The sequence below is a fragment of the Oncorhynchus keta genome, chromosome 14 (genome assembly GCF_023373465.1).
Source record: "Oncorhynchus keta strain PuntledgeMale-10-30-2019 chromosome 14, Oket_V2, whole genome shotgun sequence".
In the NCBI taxonomy this organism is placed as follows: domain Eukaryota; kingdom Metazoa; phylum Chordata; class Actinopteri; order Salmoniformes; family Salmonidae; genus Oncorhynchus; species Oncorhynchus keta.
In genome coordinates this window covers 26,831,941-26,854,888 of record NC_068434.1, presented here as the reverse complement: position 1 = coordinate 26,854,888, position 22,948 = coordinate 26,831,941, and the positions used below count along the sequence as shown (strand labels likewise).

Here is a 22,948-nt window from a genome sequence, read left to right as displayed (position 1 = left end):
GAGACAGAACGCGTGTCCTTCCTGAGCAGTATGATGGCTGCGTAATCTCATGGTGTTTATACTTGCGTACTATTGTTTGTACAGATAAATGTGGTACCTTCAGGCATTTGGAAATTGCTCCCAATGATAAACCAGACTTGTGGTGGTCTACAATTGTTTTTCTGAGGTCTTGGCTGATTTCTTTTGATTTTCCCATGATAAGCAAAAAGGCACTGAGTTTGAAGGTAGGCCTTGAAATACATCCACAGGTACACCTCCAATTGACTCAAATTATGTCAATTACCCTATCAGAAGCTTCTAAATGACATTATTTTCTGGAATTTTCCAAGCAGTTTAAAGGCACAGTCAACTTAGTGTATGTAAACTGGAATTGTGATACAGTGAATTAAGTGATATAATCTGTCTGTAAACAATTGTTGAAAAAAATCATTAATTATTAACCGACTTGCCAAAACTATAGTTAGTTAGTTAGTTAACAAGAAATGTGTGGAGTGGTTGAAAAACGAGTTTTAATGACTCCAACCTAAGTGTATGTAAACTTCCAACTTCAACTGTACCTCAAATACCTCAATTCTCATGTATTTTATTGTCCCCTACGATGAAATTGGGAAGGGACTGTGAATCTGTCAGTACGTTCGTCACACGCGATATCTCAGACAGTACGGGCCTGATTTTTGATGAAACCTGGGTGAATTACGCGTCTTGTTATAGTGATCTGGCATTTGCAAAATTACACTGATTGGGCCAAGGTGGGAGCTAATAGTAATTACCTAAAATATCATTAGTGGAGGATGACGACATGTTTACTGTTTGCATTATTTATGTTATCATATTGTATCATAGGTTGAAAGATGCGGAGAGACAGCTTATGGGATGAATACAATTGTGGGCATAATTGCATTTCTTACCTATAGCCTACATTTCCATATCGAGACACAAGATGGCACTATACTATCAGTACAGACTGTCAATGCCAAATATTTATATCAAAAGACTAAATACAGCATACAGGGATAGAACAAATAGGCATAGTGATTGAGGAGACACAGGCAGAGCAGGGCTTGAACCATGTAACTATGGAGTTACAGAACAAGTACAGGACTACCTCCTGACATAGAGGTCCAGACCTCTTAGTGCAGACTGTAGTAGGTTACACTAATATATATATATATATATATATATATATATATACTGCTCAAAAAAATAAAAGGAACACTTAAACAACACAATGTAACATTTGGTATTTGCCAGAGAACACCAAGATTGGCAAATTCGCCACTGGTGCCCTGTGCTCTTCACAGATGAAAGCAGGTTCACCCTGAGCACATGTGACAGATGTAACAGAGTCTGGAGACGCCGTGGAGAACGTTCTGCTGCCTGCAACATCCTCCAGCATGACCGGTTTGGCGGTGGGTCAGTCATGGTGTGGGGTGGCATTTCTTTGGGGGGCCGCACAGCCCTCCATGTGCTCGCCAGAGGTAGCCTGACTGCCATTAGGTACCGAGATGAGATCCTCAGACCCCTTGTGAGACCATATGCTGGTATGTTTGGCCCTGGGTTCCTCCTAATGCAAGACAATGCTAGACCTCATGTGGCTGGAATGTGTCAGCAGTTCCTGCAAGAGGAAGGCATTGATGCTATGGACTGGCCCGCCCGTTCCCCAGACCTGAATCCAATTGAGCACATCATCATCATCTCCATCCACCAACGCCACCAACGCCACGTTGCACCACACTGTCCAGGAGTTGGCGGATGCTTTAGTCCATGTTGTAGGGAGGTCATACAGGCACGTGGAGGCCACACACACTACTGAGCCTCATTTTGACTTGTTTTAAGGACATTACATCAAAATTGGATCAGCCTGTAGTGTGGTTTTCCACTTTAATTTTGAGTGTGACTCCAAATCCAGACCTCCATGGGTTGATAAATTTGATTTCCATTGATCATTTGTGTGATTTTGTTGTCAGCACATTCAACTATGTAAAGAAAAAAAAACATTCAATAAGAATATTTCATTCATTCAGATCTAGGATGTGTTATTTTAGTGTTCCCTTTATTTTTTTGAGCAGTATATATATAAGAGAGAGAGAGAGAGAGGCGGAAGGCAACTTTACCACAAGTGCTGATCTAGGATCAGGTCCCCTCCTGTCCCTATTGCCTAACCTTATTAATTATGACCTTAAAGGCAAAACTGATCCTATTTCAACACTCTGGGACACAGTCAAATCTCTACAAGTATATAGGGCTCAAATTGGGATTTGGCCTAGACCAAGTCCCTCACACTGCACTATACAAATTCACTCACGTGTGCACACCTCTCTGGTGGCCCCATCCCACCAATGTAGCAATCTTTGCAAACGGCTCCTTCAATAAGTATTGAGGGGAGGTCGTAACAGACTTACCTAGACACGGTTCGCTACACTATAATAATGTCAAATTCATAACTCAAGTCATACGTAGAAGTATCCGCTGCCGCGAGACTGGTCTTTCTGTTGGGCCTATCTCTCTATAGCCTATATCCTATCTTGTCTCTTGTGTCGCTTCCCACAACGATGCTACTGAGGGTTGTGGAGCAACAGTCCAGTGTGCTGTTATGTGCACACCGCGTAGGCTTTTCTCCCATTGTCGGCTTGGGTCTACCGTATATAGCCTAATGAAATTCACCGGAAGCCCTCAGATCAAAGCGTTGAAGATGACCCATTTCATGCAATGATTTTAAAAATGTGTTGAATAAATAGGCTTATATAGTTGATTTAATTCCTTTACATGTTACCAATATGTTGCTGTTTTTAGAATAGACTGTTCACCGTCGTCTCATTTTCACTTCAGCGACGCAACATCCTCTGAATTTTCCACAACTCTACGCGATTACGCGTGTAGCCAAGAGGACCGTAGAGATTTCCATTACAGGTGCTCGTGGACCTTTGTGAGTAATTTTGGACCACTTTGCATGTTCAGTGTGTAAGCGAATTCATTTAATACATGAAAGGGGAAAACACCAGAACAGTCCTACAGCAAGAATGGTTCTGCACCTCTAACGTTCGGATGATTCATTGGGGCATGCGTTTTATTGTTTATCCATAGCGGACTGTCGGAGTTTCGATAAACCTAGATGAAAAAAATGAAACATAGCAAAGAATTGGAAATAACGAGGCTCTGCTTGATTATGAGGGTATCTATAATCTGAAATGCATTTTTATTTGTAATTTTACGGATGGAAATATTACAGCCTTGAATAACGCGTCTGTCCTGCATAATAGAAGACATTTGTAAGTATGCCTGCGTTATAGCCTAGATCACAACCTATGATTTGATTTTGCACCTGTGTTTATTTTTGCATGAATATGTCAATGCAAACTCCACTAGATTAGAACAATTAACCTCGATTATTACAATAGTTTATCGAGTCCGGTGAAAATTGTGCTTTAACGTCTATAGCCTAGATTTTTTTAAATTTAGAATTAAGATCTCAGTACTATGTTTTGGATTAGGCTATAATTATATTCAACACAGACGCTTGAAAGGTGAACAGGAATGCAAAATGTCGGTGTAGAGATCTCGGTCATATTGTATACCATTGAGGAATATCGTGCACATAATTGTAAATTATGTATAAATAAACTGAAGTAATTAAATCCCAAACCACCCCCACCCCTTCTACGCGATGGGAAGTGTGTGGATCATGATTGTCCAGTATTGCCAAGACATGGTATTACTATCTTCATCCCCAGGCCTATGGTTTTGCTTTGTGTAGGCTACATCCATGGCATGATTGACTCCAATCATCCTTACCTTGCCTTTGATCAGGGTTTCCCAAACTTGGTCCTGGGGCCTCCCAGGCGTGAACGTTTTGGTTTTTGCCCTAGCACTTCACAGCTGATTCAGATCATCTAATTTTCATGATGAGTTGATTATTTTAATCAGCTGTGTAGTGCTAGAGAAAAAATGGAGTGAGTTGATTATTTAAAGCAGCTGTGTAGTGCTAGAGAAAAAATGGATAGTGAGTTGATTATTTAAAGCAGCTGTGTAGTGCTAGAGAAAAAAATGGATAGTGAGTTGATTATTTAAAGCAGTTGTGTAGTGCTAGAGGAGGGGTGTCAAACTCATTCCATGGAGGGCCTTGTGTCTTTTGGTTTTGCCTTGAATTAAGACCTAGACAACCAGGTGAGGGGAGTTCCTTATTCATCAATCAATTACAGGAGAGGAGCGAAAACCCGCAGACACCCGATCCTCCGTGGAATGAGTTTGACGTGTGCTAGGGCAAAAACCAAAACGTCCACCCATGAGGCCCCAGGACCGAGTTTGTGAAACCCTGCAGGTGATAAATATGCTCACAAGAGAAATTGTGTCACCATACTACTTAGAAATCACTACGCAAAGAATTTATGCTCCTGCAGCAGCATGCTTATTATGGGGTAATAACATTGCAAGGGTTGATGGTATCCTATGAATGAATTTAAATGGTAATCTGTTTAATATGGTTATTGTTGCCATTTTTCCCCTTTAGTTAAAAGACATGGTGAGATTTCTTTATTTTTTTAAACTCAGGACCAATTCTACCATTGTGCATTTTCAATCTGGTTGGTGTCACATGTACATTCCTGTCTCCTGTCTGATTTAGAGTGTATATCCCATGTTCATTCTGCTGGGGTTTTCTGAGACTGCTCCGGCTGTATACTTTTGCAAAGCTCATCAACATCTTCAGCCACTTCAAACACATCATGCCACAAGAGGAGGGAGCCTTGCTGCTTTTGGCATTTTAAAAAGACGCTGATCAAAGAAGTCAAAACTGCAGTGAAGAAAACCCCTTCAGTAAGACAGTGAGTTTCTTGAGTGAATCCGAAGACTCCACCGGACCTGTGTCCTGGAAACAACACCATTTGACTGAGAACTATCAGAGTGACTGCTGACCTCACAGTTGTAATTGTTGTTTTAAAAAAGAAGAAATGTGTGGGCATCTCTGGTGACCTGCTGGCTAGCAGTGGTCTTCTTGTGCTGTAGTAGGAGTGGCTGAACCACGATTACCATAGTGGGACAATGGCAAGGCCAGGCTCTGGGGTGCTGGTGTCAGTCAACGGGCTGGGGTACCCCCCTCAGAACCTGGCCCGGGTGGTGGTGTGGGAGTGGCTGAATGAACATGGGCGCTGGCGGCCCTACAACGTGACAACTTGCCACCACATAGAGAATGTACTGAAGGGGGATGCGCGGGGGACTGTGGTCCTTGGACAGGTGGATGCCCAACTTGCCCCTTACGTCATAGACCTGCAGTCCATGCACCAGTTCAGACAGGACACAGGTAAGAACCATTCAAGAACCACTGTGTAGTTCATCATCATGTGATACATACAGTGGTTACAGACAATGATAACTATTTAACTATTTATTATTTATGAATTTCAATGGTTGAATAGATGAACAATGTAAAAGGTGCAGTCCATGCCACAGCATGCAGTACATATTATTTACAGTGCCTTCAGAAAGTATTCACACCCCTTGATTTTTTCCATATTTTGTTGTTACAGCCTGAATTTAAAATGGATTACATGCAGGTATTGTGTTACTGATCTACACACGACTCTATAAAATCAGTGGAATTATGGTTTTAGAAATTTGTACAAATTAATAAAAAATGAAAAGCTGAAAAGTCTTGAGCCAATAACTATTCAACCACTTTGTTTTGGCAAGCCTAAATAACTTCAGGAGTAAAAATGTGCTCAACAAGTCAGACAATAATTTGCATGGATTAACTCTAACAAACAAGATTTTTGAATGACTACCCCATCTCTGGACCCCCCACACACGATGATCTGTAAGGTCCCTCAGTCGAGCAGTGACTTTCACGCACAGATTAAACGACAAAGACCAGGGCGGTTTTCCAATACCTTGCAAAGAAGGACACCTACTGGTAGATGGGTAACATTTTTTTTAAAGAAGACATTGAACATTCCTTTGGTAAAAGGAAATTAATTTATTTCCATGACAGATTTAAAAAGCAATTTTGGACTGACCATTGTAGATATTTTCAAATACATGCAACTTAAGTTTCATATTAAGACATTTCGATTTTAATCTTTTGGACATCAGAGTAATCTTGAGGGAACCCTATTTGATTCAGAACATATATTAATATGGTAGGTAAGATATATATTTATATAGAAAACATTGCAGAGAGCCTTTCCAACTGAAACTCTTTGAGAAAAATATAAGCTACTGGAACCAAAACGTAAAAATAACTGATATTGGAGGGAATGTTGGAACATAACTAATGAAATGACAGTTATGTAATTTCATGTACGCTTAATCCAGTATAAACTAATGTATGGAATTTACACAATTCACAAATTCTACAGCACAACGGAAGTATAAAACGAATAATGACTCAATAATCCATGCCTTCTAGGAATGCTATAAAATCCAGAAGTTATGGGCTGAGTTAGAAAGTTGGCTGTCAGAAGTAGTACAATGTAAATATAATTTTAATCTGTCTGTCTGCATATTTCAAGACATAGCATATGAGGGTGCAGTGAGCTACCCAATGGGTTTGACAAATACTTTTCTTGTCATCTTGAGAAAACCTATATACTTAACTGTAAATCAACCAATCCGCCATCGTTAACACAATGGAAAGGTCAAATGCTTTATTATCTAAATGTTGAAAGTATGTGGGCGACGGAGAGAAACAAAATGGTGCAGTTTGAGGCCATGTGGTGGAGAGTGATACGGGCGCTGGAGATGGTGTGAGCAGGTGGGTCTGGGCATGGGTGATGTTGTGGATGTTTGTGTGCATCTGTATGTTGTCGCTTGTATGTGGATGTTTTGCATTGAATTTTTTTTTATCATACATAAAATCTTACATCTTTCCTAACTTAGTTAATGGAGAGAAAAGAAACTGCTCAGGAGACCAATGGTGATTTGAAACCAGTTAGAGTTAAATTGCTGTGAGGATGGATGAAAAACATTGTTGTTACTCTACAATACTAACCTAAATGACAGAGTGAAAAGAAGGAAGCATGTACAGAATAAAAATATTCCAAAACATGCATCCTGTTTGCAATAAGGCACTAAAGTAATATTGCTAAGAATGTGGCAAAGAACTTAACTTTTTGTCCTGAATACAAAGCATTATGTTTTGGGCAAATATAACACATCACTGAGTACCACTCTTCATATTTTGAAGCATGGTGGTGGATGCATCATGTTATGGGTATGCTTGTCATCAGCAAGGACTAGGAAGGAATAGAGCTAAGCACATGCAAAGTCATAGAGGAAAACCTGGTTCAATCTTCTTTCCAACATACACTGGGAGACAAATCCACCTTTCAGCAGGACAATCACCTAAACACAAGGCCAGATATCCACTGGAGTTACGTACCAAGACGACATTGAATCTTCATGAGTGGCCTTGTTACAGTTTTGATTTAAATCGTCTTGAAAATCCCTGGCAACACTTAAATGGCTGTCTAGCAATGATCAACAACCAACATGACAGAGCTTGAAGAATAAAAAATAAAAAATAGCGGGCAAATATTGTACAATCCAGGTTTGACTTACCCAGAAAGACTCACAGCTATAATCACTGTCATAGGTGATTATAACATGTATTGACTCATGGGGTCCCATTAATTAAATGTCATTGGAGGAGTGGTTGAGTGACCGACTTTCCCCCCTCATATCTTGTTTCTGTGGCTACAGCTAGAGATGCAGGTGTAATTTGGTTAGCTAGCAAGAAATGTGAATCGGTTTGCTAGCTAACTAGCTATACTGAACATGAACAACTGTTATCCAGTCAGCATATCGCTTGTGTTCGTAAATTCACTCTGCCGATCTACTCCGTTTTCAGATCACTCTCGTCTGTGCGCCAGAGAGCGCATAATAACTGATGAATTTACAGACGCGCAACACTCGCTGAATATGACGGATTTTAAATTGTTGCCAGCAGCAGTGTTAGTCACTAATGCTCTAGATAACATGTAAATAGCCGAACTAGCTCTGCTAGGGTGAGTAAAATGGTCAGAGTTAGGTGTTCTCTCATTAGTGTCTGGAAGTAGTTAGCAAGCTAGCCAACTTTAGCAAGTTAGCTTGACTACCTTTGGGAGGAACGCTCGGATCAACCCTACTCCTCTGACAGAGCGTCCCGCGTCATAGTGCAGTGCGCACTCTGAACACTCGGAGCGCGAAACGCTCTGAATTTACAAACAGACAATTTGACAACGCTCTGAATTTACGAACGACTCAAAGCACACTGGAGGCAATTTACGAACGCACCCTTAGTTGTCAATCAAATGTATTTGGTATCGATCAAATGGGCGGGCAGGCAAGTTCCCAGTCAGTTGTCAAAATGTGGGTTGGGACAAGCATTTTATTCCCCACCGTTTAACAGTGCAATTTTGAAGTTCCCAAATCTAAGACTCCCATGGTATTTACATATTTTCAGAAATCCATTCACGGCGAATGCGTTTGTTCTAGTGATCTAAAGTCGCGCTTTTGTTACTGCCTGTAAACACACAGTCCAGTTTAAAGTGAATGATGGCAGGCCCGTGTGGCAAATAGTTATTTGCATAAAGGTCTGTTGAGCTCTGATTGGCTATGGCGCACTGGTCTGTGTAGACTCCGGGCCTGGACAAGACATGTTGTTTAGGTTTTATTTGTTGCTGTATCTATAAATTGTCCAAACACACAGCCATTTTCCCACTCTATATCGCTATAGAATTTTCACAAATGCCTTAATCTACATTATTCCCAAACATTCTATGATTTTGTGAAAAAGGGCTCGCTTGTCAGAAAATGTTTTTAAAAAGTGTCATATTCTTCCTGGGGGTGTATATGAATGGATTTTTAATACGATTTCATGTTTCGAAAACGCTGTCAGTTCCACTTCTATTCCCTCCTCTTCTATGCTACAGTTTTAATGTCATGACCTTGCTGAGACAGCGGAGCATTAGTCAAGGGAGCAAGCAACTGCTCTAATCGCCACTCTCTCCATCGCCATAAAAAAAGGACAAATGATATTTTCTGTAAAAAAAAAAAAATAGTGAACAATAAATCGTTTTCATGATTGGTTTTGATGTGGTATTTTCATGGTTCATCTTATTGTACTCACAGTGGTGACAAACCTATCAATCATTTATGATGAGCAAAGCGACATTTCACTCTACCTAGTTAGTAGATAGGTTTATGTACTGAATATTTATTGGATATCTCTATCCTCTATTTCTAAGAATATCTCTAAGGTTACAATCCCAGCAAAAATCAACCGTAACGTACTAGGCTTTTCATTCATCCTTTAGGTTGTTTGGTCATTGAGCTTCCAAATGTATTCCACTGAGGTGTTCATCCGCCTACCTCTGTTGCTTCTGTTTATTGGACACGTTTGCGTCTGAGTTATGAGTGTGTTTGCCTAAGATTATCAAAGCGTTCTTCTTATTTGAGTTTTAGATGTATCTGCCGTCGCAGTGTGTTGAGGGAGAGTATGCATACATGCGGGCGATGTCACAGTGCCGAGAACGAGCTGCTGTCCGGATCTTGGAATCTATTCTACCCATAGGCTAAGCCAACCTGTACTCTATCTACAGCAGGCTAATTGGTGTTACTGTTTCATCAGGAAGCCACAAAGATGAGTAAACAAATGTAATCACTGAATTCACATTACGTTTGCTTTTTCATTCAGCCACAGAATTGAAACAAATTATATTGTATCCAAATTTCGCAATGTTTAAAGTTAAGAGATATCATGCACGCAAATTAATTAGACTGGGTGTATAAGTATGCCTCCAGGATAATATGGTAAAGTTGGCCTCACGTATAGGCCCTTGAAAAAAATCAATAAAACCAAGGACATCCAAATTCCATCAGATTAACAGTTTTTAATGAAGCCAGCAATGCAAATAACTCAGTGAGTGACAGTATACAGGTATTATTGCATGTTGACTAACCAATCGCAGTGAAATTGCACTGAACAAAAATATAAATGCATCATGCAACATTTTCAAAGATTTTACTGAGTTACAGTTCATATAATAAAATCAGTCAATTTAAATTAATTAGGCCATAACCTATGGATTTCACATGACTGGGAATATAGATATTCATCTGTTGGTCACAGATACCTTTAAAAAAAAAAGGTAGGGGCTTAGATCAGAAAACTAGTCAGTATCTGCTGAGACCACCATTTGCCTCATGCAGCGAGGCGCATCTCCTTTGCATAGAGTTTATCAGGCTGTTGATTGTGGAATGTTGTCCCACTCCTCTTCAATGGCTGTACGAAGTTGCTGGATATTGGCGGGAACTTGAACACACTGTCGTACACGTCAATCCAGAGCATCCCAAACATGCTCAGTGGGTGACGTCTGGTGAGTCTTCAGGCCATGGAAGAACTGGGACATTTTCAGCTTCTAGGAATTGTTCACAGAGCCTTGCAACATGGACCGTGCAGTATCATGCTTAAAAATGAGGTGATGGCAGTGGATTAATTGCATGACAATGGGACTCAGGATCTCATCACAGTATCTCTGGGCATTCAAAGTGCCATCGATAAAATGCAATTGTGGTCGTTGTCCGTAGCTGATGCCTGCCCATTCAGTAATCCCACTACCACCATGGGGTACTGCAACGTTGACATCAGCAAACCGCTTGCCCACACGACGCCATATACGCTGTCTGCTATCTGACCGGTACAATTGAAGCAGGGATTCATCTGTGAAGAGCACACTTCTCCAGCATGCCATTGGCCATCGGAGCGCATTTACCCACTGAAGTCTGTTACGATGCCAAACTGCAGTCAGGTCAAGACCCTGGTGAGGACAACAAGCATGCAGATGAGCTTCCCTGAGACGGTTTCTGATAGCAAAGTTCTTTGGTTGTGCAAACCCACAGTTTCATCAGCTGTCCGGGTTGCTGGTCTCAGACGACCCCGCAGGTGAAGAAGCCAAATTTGGAGGTCCTGGGCTGGCATGGTTACACGTGGTCTGCGGTTGTATTGCCAAATTCTATAAAACAACGTTGGTAGCGAAATTAACATTCAGTTCTCTGGCAGCTCTGGTGAACATTCCTGCAGGCAGCATGCCAATTGCATGCTCCCTCAAAACTTGAGACGTCAGTGGCATTGTGTTTTTTAGAGTGGCCTTTTATTGTCCCCAACACAAGGTGCACCTGTGTAATAATCATGCTGTTTAATCAGCTTCTTGATATGCCCCACCTGTCATGTGGATAGATTATCTTGGCAAAGGAGAAATGCTCACCAACAGGGATTTGAGAGAAAAAAGCTTTTTGTTCATATTGAACATTTCTGAGATATTTTATTTCAGCTCATGAAACATGGGACCAACACTTTACATGTTGCAATTATATTATTGTTCAGTATAGATGAAGTCTAGTCATGATCAGTTTCATATATTCTATTCAGGTAATCTTAGTAGATTGTCTTGGTAGCGGCATTGATGTTGTTGGTTGGCTAGCAAGCAAAACATGACGTTACACATCGTTCACTTTTGGGAAAACTGGTCCAGCCACTTTAAATCAAGTCAAAGTGTATTTGTCACGTATGCCGAATACAACAGGTGTAGGTAGACCTTACAGTGAAATGCTTACTTGCAAGCCCTAACCAACAGTGCGATTTTTAAGTTAAAAAAAGGTATTATGTAAACAATAGATACAGTATGTAAAGAAAAAATAAACATTAAAATGACAGTGAAAATAACAGTAGCAAGGCTATATACAGGTGGTACCGGTACAGAGTCAATGTGCGGGGGCACCGGTTAATCAATCTAATTGAGGTAATATGTACATGAATGTATAGTTAAAGGGACTATGCATAGATGATAAATAGAGAGTAGCAGCAGCGTAAAAGAGGGGTTGGCGGGGGACACACACACACAATGCAAATAGTCTGGGTAGCCATTTCATTACCTGTTCAGGAGTCTTATGGCTTGGGGATAAAAGCTGTTGAGAAGCCTTTTGGTCACTTAGTAGCTAGCTATCGTTAGTTCAAATGAAGCAAAATTGTATTAAAATGAAAGTGCAATTGTACAGTATAAACCATTAATTTCTGAATGAGGTCCTAGGAGGGGGGTTCTCGGTTGAACGTGGACGCGTATCAGACAATCCTTAAGTTACACTTTGAGAACCCACACCCACTGTGACGTATAGCACCGCCCAGCAGTTGAAATGGTGTGAAAAGACTGTGTCCCATACCAGCTAGTGCAGTCTATTCCTTTTTCATAAAATATCACCTCACTGAGGTGACACGGGATTGGCTAACAATAATGTTTTGCTATGTGGATTGAAATCATATTAGCTGGTGTGAATGTGACAGAGGCAGTAACTTAGCATGGCTGCCTGTCAAACCCACCTAAAGAAGTGCCGTGGGCAATTTTCTTTTTGCTCTTCCTGTCATTGTGCCCTCTTATAGAGTATAACAGAGAGCTGCACGTGTCTAGGACTGGGTGGCTGAGATAGAGAGAGGAACCAGCCAACCGTTTGTCAGCCATTACCATGGCGCTGGGCCTGACGTTTATCGCTCCTCATTGTGGCATTCTCCGTGTTACCTTCCCCCTCGGCTGGGATAAAACTGTCACAAAAGGTGCAGACGGACGACATCCTGGGATACCCTCTCCTCCTCCTAAAAACTGTGATAGGCTCCTCAAGCTATGGCTGTCCTATTGATCTGTCTTCATATAGGGCCCTGGTGAGAGGCAATGCCATATTGATGCACTGCCACCATTTACATGAAACCGTAGCCTCAGCTCTGTTTATGGCTTTCAATACATTTGTTTACAGTGGATGTTTGCTATGTGAAGGACAGGTGCAAAACCACAATCAATCAGACTGCTGTAGGGCCTCGTATTCTTCCTTGGGAAGACCGTGGTTTATATGCCAGTGGGGATTCTGTCTACTGCAGCTGTGGATGGAGCTAGAGGCTGGAAACAGCAGTGTTGTGTTATGCTTGTGTGTCCATGGTGTGCCAGGTTGAGTGTGAGTGCTCTGTCATTTGGGTGGTGTGTGTTCTCTCTCTTCACGCTGTCCGGGATCTGGACAGTCTCTTGTGGCTTTGGGCAAACCCAGACCGCCAATGGGTAGGATCCAGACCATAGACCTACACACACCAAACCCATAGCCCATACTACCCTAATGAGACAGCAGCAGCTCTATTTTAACTCTTCTTCTCCCTGTAATCAGTGAAGCATGGCGGCAGCAGCACACACCACAGCCTGTGCAGCAGGGCCCCTCTCTCTATGAGCCTGCCAGGCACATCTACATGCTACTGACATTTTAAACACAGGTATTACACAGATCTCGGTTCTGTGCTGGCTTGTGAAGAGAAGATACCAGTCTGTGGTGAAGTGTAAAAAAAAGATTTACCAACTTGTGCCTGCATAAGTGCATCCGTACGTGCGTGTGTGTGTGTGTGTGTGTGTGTGTGTGTGTGTGTGTGTGTGTGGAAGGATACCTGTCTGGAGGCTGGAAATGGGTTAGTTCATATCCAACGTGGATCGATCCATTTACCTTCCCAGAGGGGTGTTTGAAACCCTAAACACTGCTGTGGACTGATCCCCTTTCACTCCACCAACTCCCATAGTACAACACAGGAGCTTATCAGCCAACGCTATCATACCCTAACACTCTCCCTGACACTTGCCAGTCTGAAAGGGTTCACACTGCCATGCATAACCTCAGTGCTGCATCTCCACCATTTCTCTCTTTCTCCTGATGATGGAAAGCCAATGTAGAGAAGCCAGTAACCCCATCTATGCATCACACACTGACACGGAACACTACATGAGTGTTACATATGCAGAACATGACATTAGACACACAAACACTGTTGTTTTTAATTTCATCCCATGAGACATGAATGTGCTATGCTATTTTAGCATGGAAATCAACACGCTTGAAACTCCACAGCAGCTTATGACTAATCAACATGTTGAACCTGTGACTACTTCATGTTATGCTATGACTATAAAGACATAGAATGTGCATACTGTACCACTGAGTGTATAGAACATTAGGAACACCTGCTCTTTCCATTACATAGACTGACCAGGTGAATCCAGGTGAAAGCAATGATCCCTTATTGATGTCACTTGTTAAATCCACTTCAATCAGTGTAGATGAAGGGGAGGAGACAGATTAAATAAGGATTTTTAAGCCTTGAGACAATTGAGACATGGATTGTGTATGTGTGCCATTCAGAGAGTGACGATTTAAGTGCCTTTGAACGGGGGTATGGTGGTAAGTGCCATGCACACCGGTTTGAGTGTGTCAAGAACAGCAACGCTGGTGGGTTTTTCACGCTCAACATTTTCCGATGTGTATCAAGAATGGTCCACCACCCAAAAAACATCCAGCCAACTTGACATAACTGTGGAAAGCGTTGGCGTCAACATGGGCCAGCATTCCTGTGGAACTCTAGTCACATTGTGGAATTCATGCCCCGTAGATTCGAGGTTGTTCTGAGAGCAAAATGGGGTTGAATTCAATATTAGAGAGGTATTCCTAATGTTTTGTGTCACGGATCCCCCTGGTACTGCTGCTCATTCTCTTTACCAGTTCCGGAGGTTAACGTCACCACAGTTCAGGCTGCACTGAACTGTGTCATTACGCACACCAGGTTCCAATTCCTCACTGATTGTGTTTGTATAAATGTGCCATTTGTTTCCCCGTTGGGCTGTGGATTACTGTTCACATGTCCGTTGGTCGTGTGAGTACGTATGTGTTGTCGCAGCCTGTACTGCATGTTTTGTGCATTGTGTTTTACGTGTCCTTCTACGAGGTTTACCCTTGCTCTTTTGTTTGGGTACATCCCAGTGTTTTGTATACATGTTTGTTTTGGGTGTATTCCTGCGCATGTCTCCAAATCCTTTATACCAGCATGACATTTTGTACACTGAGTATATGTACCCTTTTAGATAAATTGTTTATAAACGCAATATTCTTCAGAAACACTGTAGCCTTTAGTTAATAACTTTTCTGCTACTGAGTGAGATTTACAGTAGGCTACATTGTGGGTTGCTGGTCTGACATTCTAGTGTGTAGTCAATCAGAGCGGCTCCATTCCATTGCTATGGCCAGTGTCGTGCATTGTTTCTACTCCCTGTTTGTTTCGGTATTGTAGGCGTGAGAACCTGCTCTCTTCTGACCTGCTTTCTCTGTGCTCACGCTCCTCGTCGACTAATTAAAACCGTGTTGATGATTACTACACTGCCTGTGGTGGAAAAAGAGAGACAGAAAATGAAAGCCATCACTTTCCATTTTCATGTGTAGATGACAACCGGCAGTAACTGCGGTCTTGGTTCTATTGCTGTCGACAGCATCTTGCTGAGTGTGTGTACTGCAGGTGTGTTGGGGGGGGGGCAGCAGCAATGTGTTTTTTTTATTTATTATTATTATTTTTTTTTTACGTGTGTGTGTGTGGGTCGTTTCAGTGATGTGTGGAAGGGAGTTATGTGAAGGATTCCTGCTATGTACGTGCTACAGGTCAGGTATGAGTTGCCCGTCAGGCGTCACTGTGTGAAATTAAAACGTTACTGGGGTTGGTGTGTGTGATGCCCTCCCTGTCAAGGCAGGTGTGTTGTGGATTGACACAATGGGGTTATTTTGAGCAGATATTCTATGCACTGGTTAGATAAGACCATGTCAGTGTTAAGATTGTTGAGTGAGAGAGAATGTTCCTACCTTCATTTTAACACTGGTGTCATGATTTACCGTCATTACATCCAAAGCTGAGATGAGTAGATTTGATGAATCACAAGCTACAGTATGCTCCCAAATGAACTCACGAAAGCACTTTTACCCTCTCGTATTTGAAAGGAGTTTTAGTTAAGGCACACCCATTATTTTTTAGCATGCAAAAGGCTATAAGAAGGGTGCTTGGAGGAGCTGAGGACTTATAGGGAGAGCCTGAGAGTAAAGGTGCAAGTGCACAGATCAGACCTGCCCTCTCTCGCTCTCTGTTTCTCTCTTTATCCCTATTCTCTTTTTTCCTTTTCCACCCACCCCTGTTCACTCTGACTAGAAGTCAGCTAAAGTTCCTTCAGAACTTTAGTTTGTTCTTTTGACATTGCCTTGTGTAGATCACATCAATGGAAAGTACTGCCAGTTCTAATACAATTTACAGCTGTGGCTCTCACCTCGTTTTCCCTCAGGACCCATATTGAACCACGTTGTCTCAGTCACGATCCAATATTCGCATCGTGAAAAGGAATTGTCAAAATACAATCTGCATGTGGGCACTCAACACCGCCCATTTTAAAATGTATTTTATTTTTTTCCTATATTTAACCAGGCAAGTCAGTTAAGAACAAATGCTTATTTTCAATAACGGCCTAGGAACAGTGGGTTAACTGCCTGTTCAGGGGCAGAAAGACAGATTTGTACCTTGTCGGCTCGGGGGTTTGAACGTGCAACCTTCCGGTTACTAGTCCAACGCTCTAACCACTAGGCTACCCTGCCGCCCCTTTCCCACCTGGACAAAAGGAACACCTATGTGAGAATGCTATTCATTGACTACAGCTCAGCGTTCAACACCATAGTGCCCTCAAAGCTCATCACTAAGCTAAGGACCCTGGGACTAAACACCTCCCTCTGCAACTGGATCCTGGACTTCCTGACGGGCCTTCGCCCAGGTGGTAAGTGTAGGTAACAACACATCCGCCACGCTGACCCTTAACATGGGGCACCCTCAGGGGTGTGTGCTCAATCCCCTCCTGTACTCTCTCTTCACTCATGACTGCATGACCACAACACCATCAAATTTGCCGATGACGCAAAAGTGGTAGGCCTGATCATCGACAACGATGAAACAGCCTATAGGGAGGAGGTCAGAGAGTTGGCCGTGTGGTGCCAGGACAGCAACCTCTCCCTCAAGGTGATCAAGACAAAGGAGAAGATTGGACTACAGGAAAAGGAGGACCGAGCACACACCCATTCTCATCGACAGGGCTATAGTGGAGTAGATTGAGAGCTTCAAGTTCCTTAGTGTCCACATCACCAACAAACTAGAATGGTCCAAACACACCAAGACAGTTGTGAGGAGGGCACGACAAAGCCTGTTCCCCATCAGGAGATTTGACATAGGTCCTCAAATCCTCAAAAGGTTCCATTGAGAGCATCCTGACAAAAAATGCTGAGTTCATTAAAAATCCTACAATGTGATTTCTGGATTTTTTTTCTTCTCATTTTGTCTGTCATAGTTGAAGTGTACCTCATCTTTTTACGTGGGAGAACTTGCACAATTGGTGGCTGACTAAATACTTTTTTGCCCCGCTGTATGCATAGTCACTTTAACGATACCTACATGTACATACTACCTCCAATATGCCCGACTAACAGGTCTGTATATAGCCTTGCTACTCTTTTTTTCATGTCCTTTTACTGTTTTATTTCTTTACTTACCTACACACACATGTACCTTTTTTTCCCGCACCATTGGTTAGAGCCTGTAAGTAAGCATTTCACTGTAAGGTCTACCTCTACCTGTTATATACGGCGCACGTGACTTTGATTTGATTTCAGACTGGAGTAATTTTCAGACTGGAGTAATTTTCAATTAAGAAAGTTGTAAAAATTTACTCAGACGCCTGTGACCCACTCGAAGCCTTATGCGACCCAAATATGGGCAGCGACCGACTGATTGAGAATCATTGCTTTGCAGGATCACATTCTAACTTGAGGTGCTATACAGCATTTATGCATATGGATCATAAATACTGTTTATAAAGACGGATTCTTTCAGTATCAACCAAGTACACACAGTCATACACTCCTGATCTCCATTCCCCTCACTGGACTCCATCACCATTTCATGGTTCTGGAATGAGAATGTAGCTCTGTTCCACTCTCTAGCAGCTTGGAGAGGTAGTAGCCAACTGCTCCAGCTCCTGGGGTGAAAGTTACCCTTTTGTTTCTGTTATTTCCTGGACCATGGGGCTGTAGTGTGTGTAGTTCTGGACTTGGTCCTGTGAGGAGGAGACAGTCTGAGATGTGGCCTCTCCCTCCCTGATTATGGTAAACCAGCTGCTCTGGGCTGGCAACCTGGCACTCGCAACAGCGCAGTCAGACACCCAGGGCATCTCTCCCTCCTGTCAACCTCTAATTCAATGAGTCACTACTTTTAACTTCTGAGGCGGATATCTTTCTCATTCATCGAGGCTACAGCTTTTAAAACTGCTCTCTGCCGGTGAATCCCTCTGGGAGGACAATCAGATCAGCGTCTCGGTCTCCTCTCTCTCTAAACAACTCCATTAGGGTCTCCCACTCTGCTGCCTGGTTTAATCTATCACCATCTTCTGGGTGTCAGAAGGACATTGGTAGTTAAGCTGTGACCACCTGGGTTGATTCTCGGTGTGCCCTCAAAACAACTGAAGTGAACAAGTAGAGCTCAGTTTGAGGCTTTAATGATTAAATAGATGTAAGAACATACTGGCTTCAAGTTTACATTGGTGCTGTTTTGAATCATTGTGGAAATAAGTGGATGATGCTGCCAGAAGTTTACATCAGCTCTCAACTAAAGACAAACATAATTTGTTGTTTGGCAATTTGATATGAACTAGTTTAGGAAAGTTTTGGGTTTTTATTTCTGCATGCTTTCTGTCCTAGCTCCAGAGGTTAGAAGATGTGTGCAGTCTGTCTGTCCCCAGGTCTTTGGTATGTGAACTGTGAAGACTTTATTCAAACCCTTATAGGCTTTCCCAAGTACTAATGAAAATGAGAGGTGGATGACTGCAACAATCCAGGGGAGGGACGATACAAGACACGTCTGGAAGACAACCCCGGGGGTTCACAGTCCGACACACACGGACTTCTCCCACGGGACTACAATCACTTATTTTGATTGTTTGCCGCATGGCCACTCTGCAGAATATCAATGTGAATCTCTCTCTCTTTCTGTCTCTGTCTGTCTTGCACTCTCTGCTTTTCTTTTCTCTCCATCTTTCTCACTTTCACCTGTAAGCTGTTCTTGGTCCCACTCCAAGTTCTGTGAGTGTTCAGCAGGAGAAACATCCTGCCGCAGCCTGTGAGGTGAATAATATTGACCAGGTGTTCTTGGCAGAGCCCCCCTGAATAGGACCGGCTCCAGGCATAAGCTACACAAGTGGTTGCCTGGGGCCCCAGAAACCCCCCCACCCACCCAAAAAGTACTGTATGTAAGTACTGTATGTAAATACAGTACCAGTCAAAAGTTTGGGCACCGACTCATTCCAGGGTTTTTCTTTATTCTACTATTTTCTACATTGTAGATTTTAAAAAAATATATATTTATTTAACTAGGCAACTCAGTTAAGAACTAGTTCTTATTTACAATGACTGCCTAGGAACAGTGGGTTAACTGCCATGTTCAGGGGCAGAACAACATATTTTTACCTTGTCAGCTCAAGGCTTCGATTCACCAACCTTTCGGTTACTGGCCCAATGCTCTAACCACTAGACATCAAAACTATGAAATAACACATGGAATCATGTAGTAACCAAAAAAGTGTTAAACAAATCAAAATATATTTAATGCAATCTAGAAAATAGTAAAAATAAAGAAAAACCCTTGAATGAGTAGGTGTCTCAACTTGTGTGTGTGTGTGTGTGTGTGTGTGTGTATTTTTAGGATCTCAGTCAGGGTCTCAAAGTACTGATTAGAGTTAGAATAGTAGAATACACAAGGTGCAAGTTCGAAATTTGGTAGTGCATCAGCTATTTTTATTATGTTAGTCACTGCTCACTCAATTAGCCATGTCACCTAACAATTTTTTAGATTGATAATTAGTCCAGCCAGCTATCAAAACTTGTAGTAATCATGACTGAATAGTGACCAGGCACGCAGGGCAGGTACCCTGGTGGCCTGACCTCCAGGGGGCCCTCATTGATTTTGTTTGTTACTCTCAGACATCATTAACATGGCAAAATGTGTAGAATTACAGGAAATTTGCTTTAAAACTGAAACAATTTATCTCCACCCCATGGCAAAATGGGCAGAATTGCGGTCTCCCAGGCTCAGCCGGGCCTGCCCCTGACTCTGAGCTGTCCATCCTGAAGGGAGCACCGAGCGGTTTCACTTTCCAGACGTCTCATTAATAATGAAGGCAAACACACCGTCGGGGTTTGTTACTACTGTCTCAAGGTGAATTTAACTGGCTAAGAAATGGAATAGCCCTCAATACCTTTCTGCCTCTCACATACTGTTTTGTCTATCAGTCTGAGAGACATTAGTCAATGTGAAAGGCAGTAGGAGTCACACCAGAGATGTCTTTTCTCTGGTTGAAAATGTGTGTGTGGGTTTTCACTGCAGATGGTTTCCCAGTTAATATGGATGCCTAACAGACGATAGATCTGAAGCAAAGATCACACATTGCAGCGCAATCTGTTAGATGGAATATTACCACGTTGATTTTAATCTGATGAATAATAAAATGATTGAAATATTTGAATAGAAAAGCATTAATGTAGTTCTACTGCATTGTGTCCCCTTGGGGAACTTTGTCTAGAATGTCAATAAATATAAATCAATATAGCCTCTAGAACTTCCAATAATCTGCTTGAGAATGCCCTAGAGACTTTTTTTCCCCTCAATAGTTGATCTTGGAAAAATATATTTCTTTGCATTTGGAACAGTTATGCATCTAAAGTTGATTTGTTTACTTTATTTTAGGAACAATAAGCACCCTCCATCTATTCATAGTATACTAGCTACATGTAATTATCATTGTACTGTCCTGAAAATACAATACTTAGTGTGCACCAGTGTAGGCTAATTAAAGGCTATAACTCCAATAGAAGACAGTTATCCCGAATTCAGGAGTCTCCTAAAGCACTAGTCATTCATATTTCATCATACAATGAGCTCCAAAACTATTGGGACAGTGACAACATTTTTGTTGTTTTGGCTCTGTACTCCAGCACTTAGGATTTGAAATGATACAATGACTATGAGGTTAAATTGTAGACTCAGCATTAAATTGAGTTTAGAAATTACAGCACCTTTTGTACATAATTCCTCTGTTTAAGGGGACCAAAAGTATTGGGACAAATTAACTTATATACTATATGACCCAGTCAACTGAAAGTGCTGTTATTGTGAAGTGGAAACATCTAGGAGCAACAACGGCTCATTCGCGAAGTGGTAGGCCACTCAAGCTCACAGAATGGGACAACCGGGTGCTAAAGCGTGTAAACTCTCACTACCGAGTTCCAAACTACCTCTGGAAACAACATCAGCACAAGAACTGTTCATCAGGAGCTTCATGAAATGGGTTTCCATGGCCGAGCAGCTGCACACAAGCCTAACATCCCCATGCGCAATGCCAAGCGTTGGCTGGAGTGGTGTAAAGCTCGTTGCGATTGGACTCTGGAGCAGTGGAAACGCTTTCTCTGGAGTGATGAATCACGCTTCATCATCTGGCAGTCGAACAAACGAATCTGGGTTTGGCGGCTGCCAGTAGAACACTATGGTGGACATTCCATGCAGTCAGCATGCCAATTGCATGCTCCCTCAAAACTTGAGACATTTGTGGCATTGTGTTGTGACACAGCGGCACATTTTTAAAGTGTCCTTTTATTGTCCCCAGCACAAGGTGCATCTGTGTAATGATAATGCCGTTTAATCAGCTTCTTGATATGCCACACGTGTCGGATGGATTATCTTGACAAAGGATAAAATGCTCACTAACAGGGATGTAAACACATTTGAGAAATAATATTTTGGCACATGTTGAACATTTCTGGGATCTTTTTTATTTCAGCTCATGAAACATGGGACCAACGCTTTACATGTTGCATTTATATTTTTGTTCAGTATAGAAGTGTTTAGAAACATATTCTATTGTAATTTACAATTAAAGTGATTCCAAAATTACAGTACATAATACATTATTTACCATTCATTTGTATTGGGCACAAAAAAATCTGAAACACAACCAAAACAAACAAGTTTGTAGAGTCACATGCTTGATGTAATCATTGTGTGCTAGGAATATGGGACCAAATACTAAACTTGTTACTACTTTTTAATACGCATATAAGTAAATTTGTCCCAATACTTTTGGAACAACATGAAATAATTGTAAAATACACCAGATAACTATATTAATAATTGAATATGATCTGTATGGGTTAAGCCCTGTATCAACAGCACAGTGAATAATAGCCTGTCTACTCAACCACAGCATCCTACAGGAAGCAGAGGCTATAGGGTATAATACACACCAAAAAATGAGGGTTCCTCAAGGGTTCTTTGGGAAGGGTGATGGTTCTTTGTGGAACCATATTGACCCCAAGAACCCCTTGAGCCCTTCAATGGTTCTTTGCAGTTAAAAAAAAAGGTTATTTCCTCTTTTAGTGATCATTCAAATGTAAGGGCGACGGCCCATTAGAATATTTGGGTGAGTGGTTTGTTCACAGCTCTTTTTGTGCAACCAGGAGTGAGAGTGTCAATCCAGTTGATTGAATCGTTTGTGTTATGAAATGACATGACTGTGGCCAGTGACAGTGTTTTGTGAAAGACTGACGTATGGCCTTATGTCATTTGAGAACGATTGACTAAGTCAGTTCTTAATTCTCTCCTCAGGGAACCCCAACTGTTCCAGAGTTAGCACACCTGATTCAACTTCTTAATTAACACAATAATAAAACAAAGAATTGTAACAATATAATATTGCTGTTAAACCAGAATTTTAAAAACCTGTATTGTCCTACAAAGAACCTTTGAGATTGGTTGTATAAAGAACCTTTGTCATTCGCCATAAAGAACCAAATAAAAGGGTTCTATATAGCCCCAAAAAGGGTTGTAACCATAGCAGAACCCTCTTTGGGTGCTACTGTATATTGAAACTTTTATTTTTTATATTTTTTATAGAAGCTTAGGAAATAGTTTTTTATAAAACACCATACAGGTTCCATTTAGAACCTTAAGAGCATGGTTCTTTATAGAACCTTAAAGGTTCCATATAGCACCAAAAAGGGTTCC

General features: G+C 41.7%; 1 protein-coding gene across 4 annotated transcripts in view; it reads left to right on the top strand.

The window, feature by feature from the left end:
- The first annotated feature begins 2,553 nt into the window (after nt 1–2,553).
- LOC118393094 (E3 ubiquitin-protein ligase DTX1-like) overlaps nt 2,554–22,948 on the top strand; it is a 56,249-nt gene continuing 35,854 nt past the window's right edge. Inside the window, exons 1-2 of one of the 4 annotated variants that reach the window (XM_035785400.2) lie at nt 2,554–2,926; nt 4,622–5,296. In XM_035785400.2, the coding sequence (XP_035641293.1) occupies nt 5,038–5,296 (259 nt within the window). In that variant the 5' untranslated portion in view covers nt 2,554–2,926; nt 4,622–5,037. The other 3 variants (XM_035785399.2, XM_035785398.2, XM_052461434.1) reach the window with 3 other exon arrangements.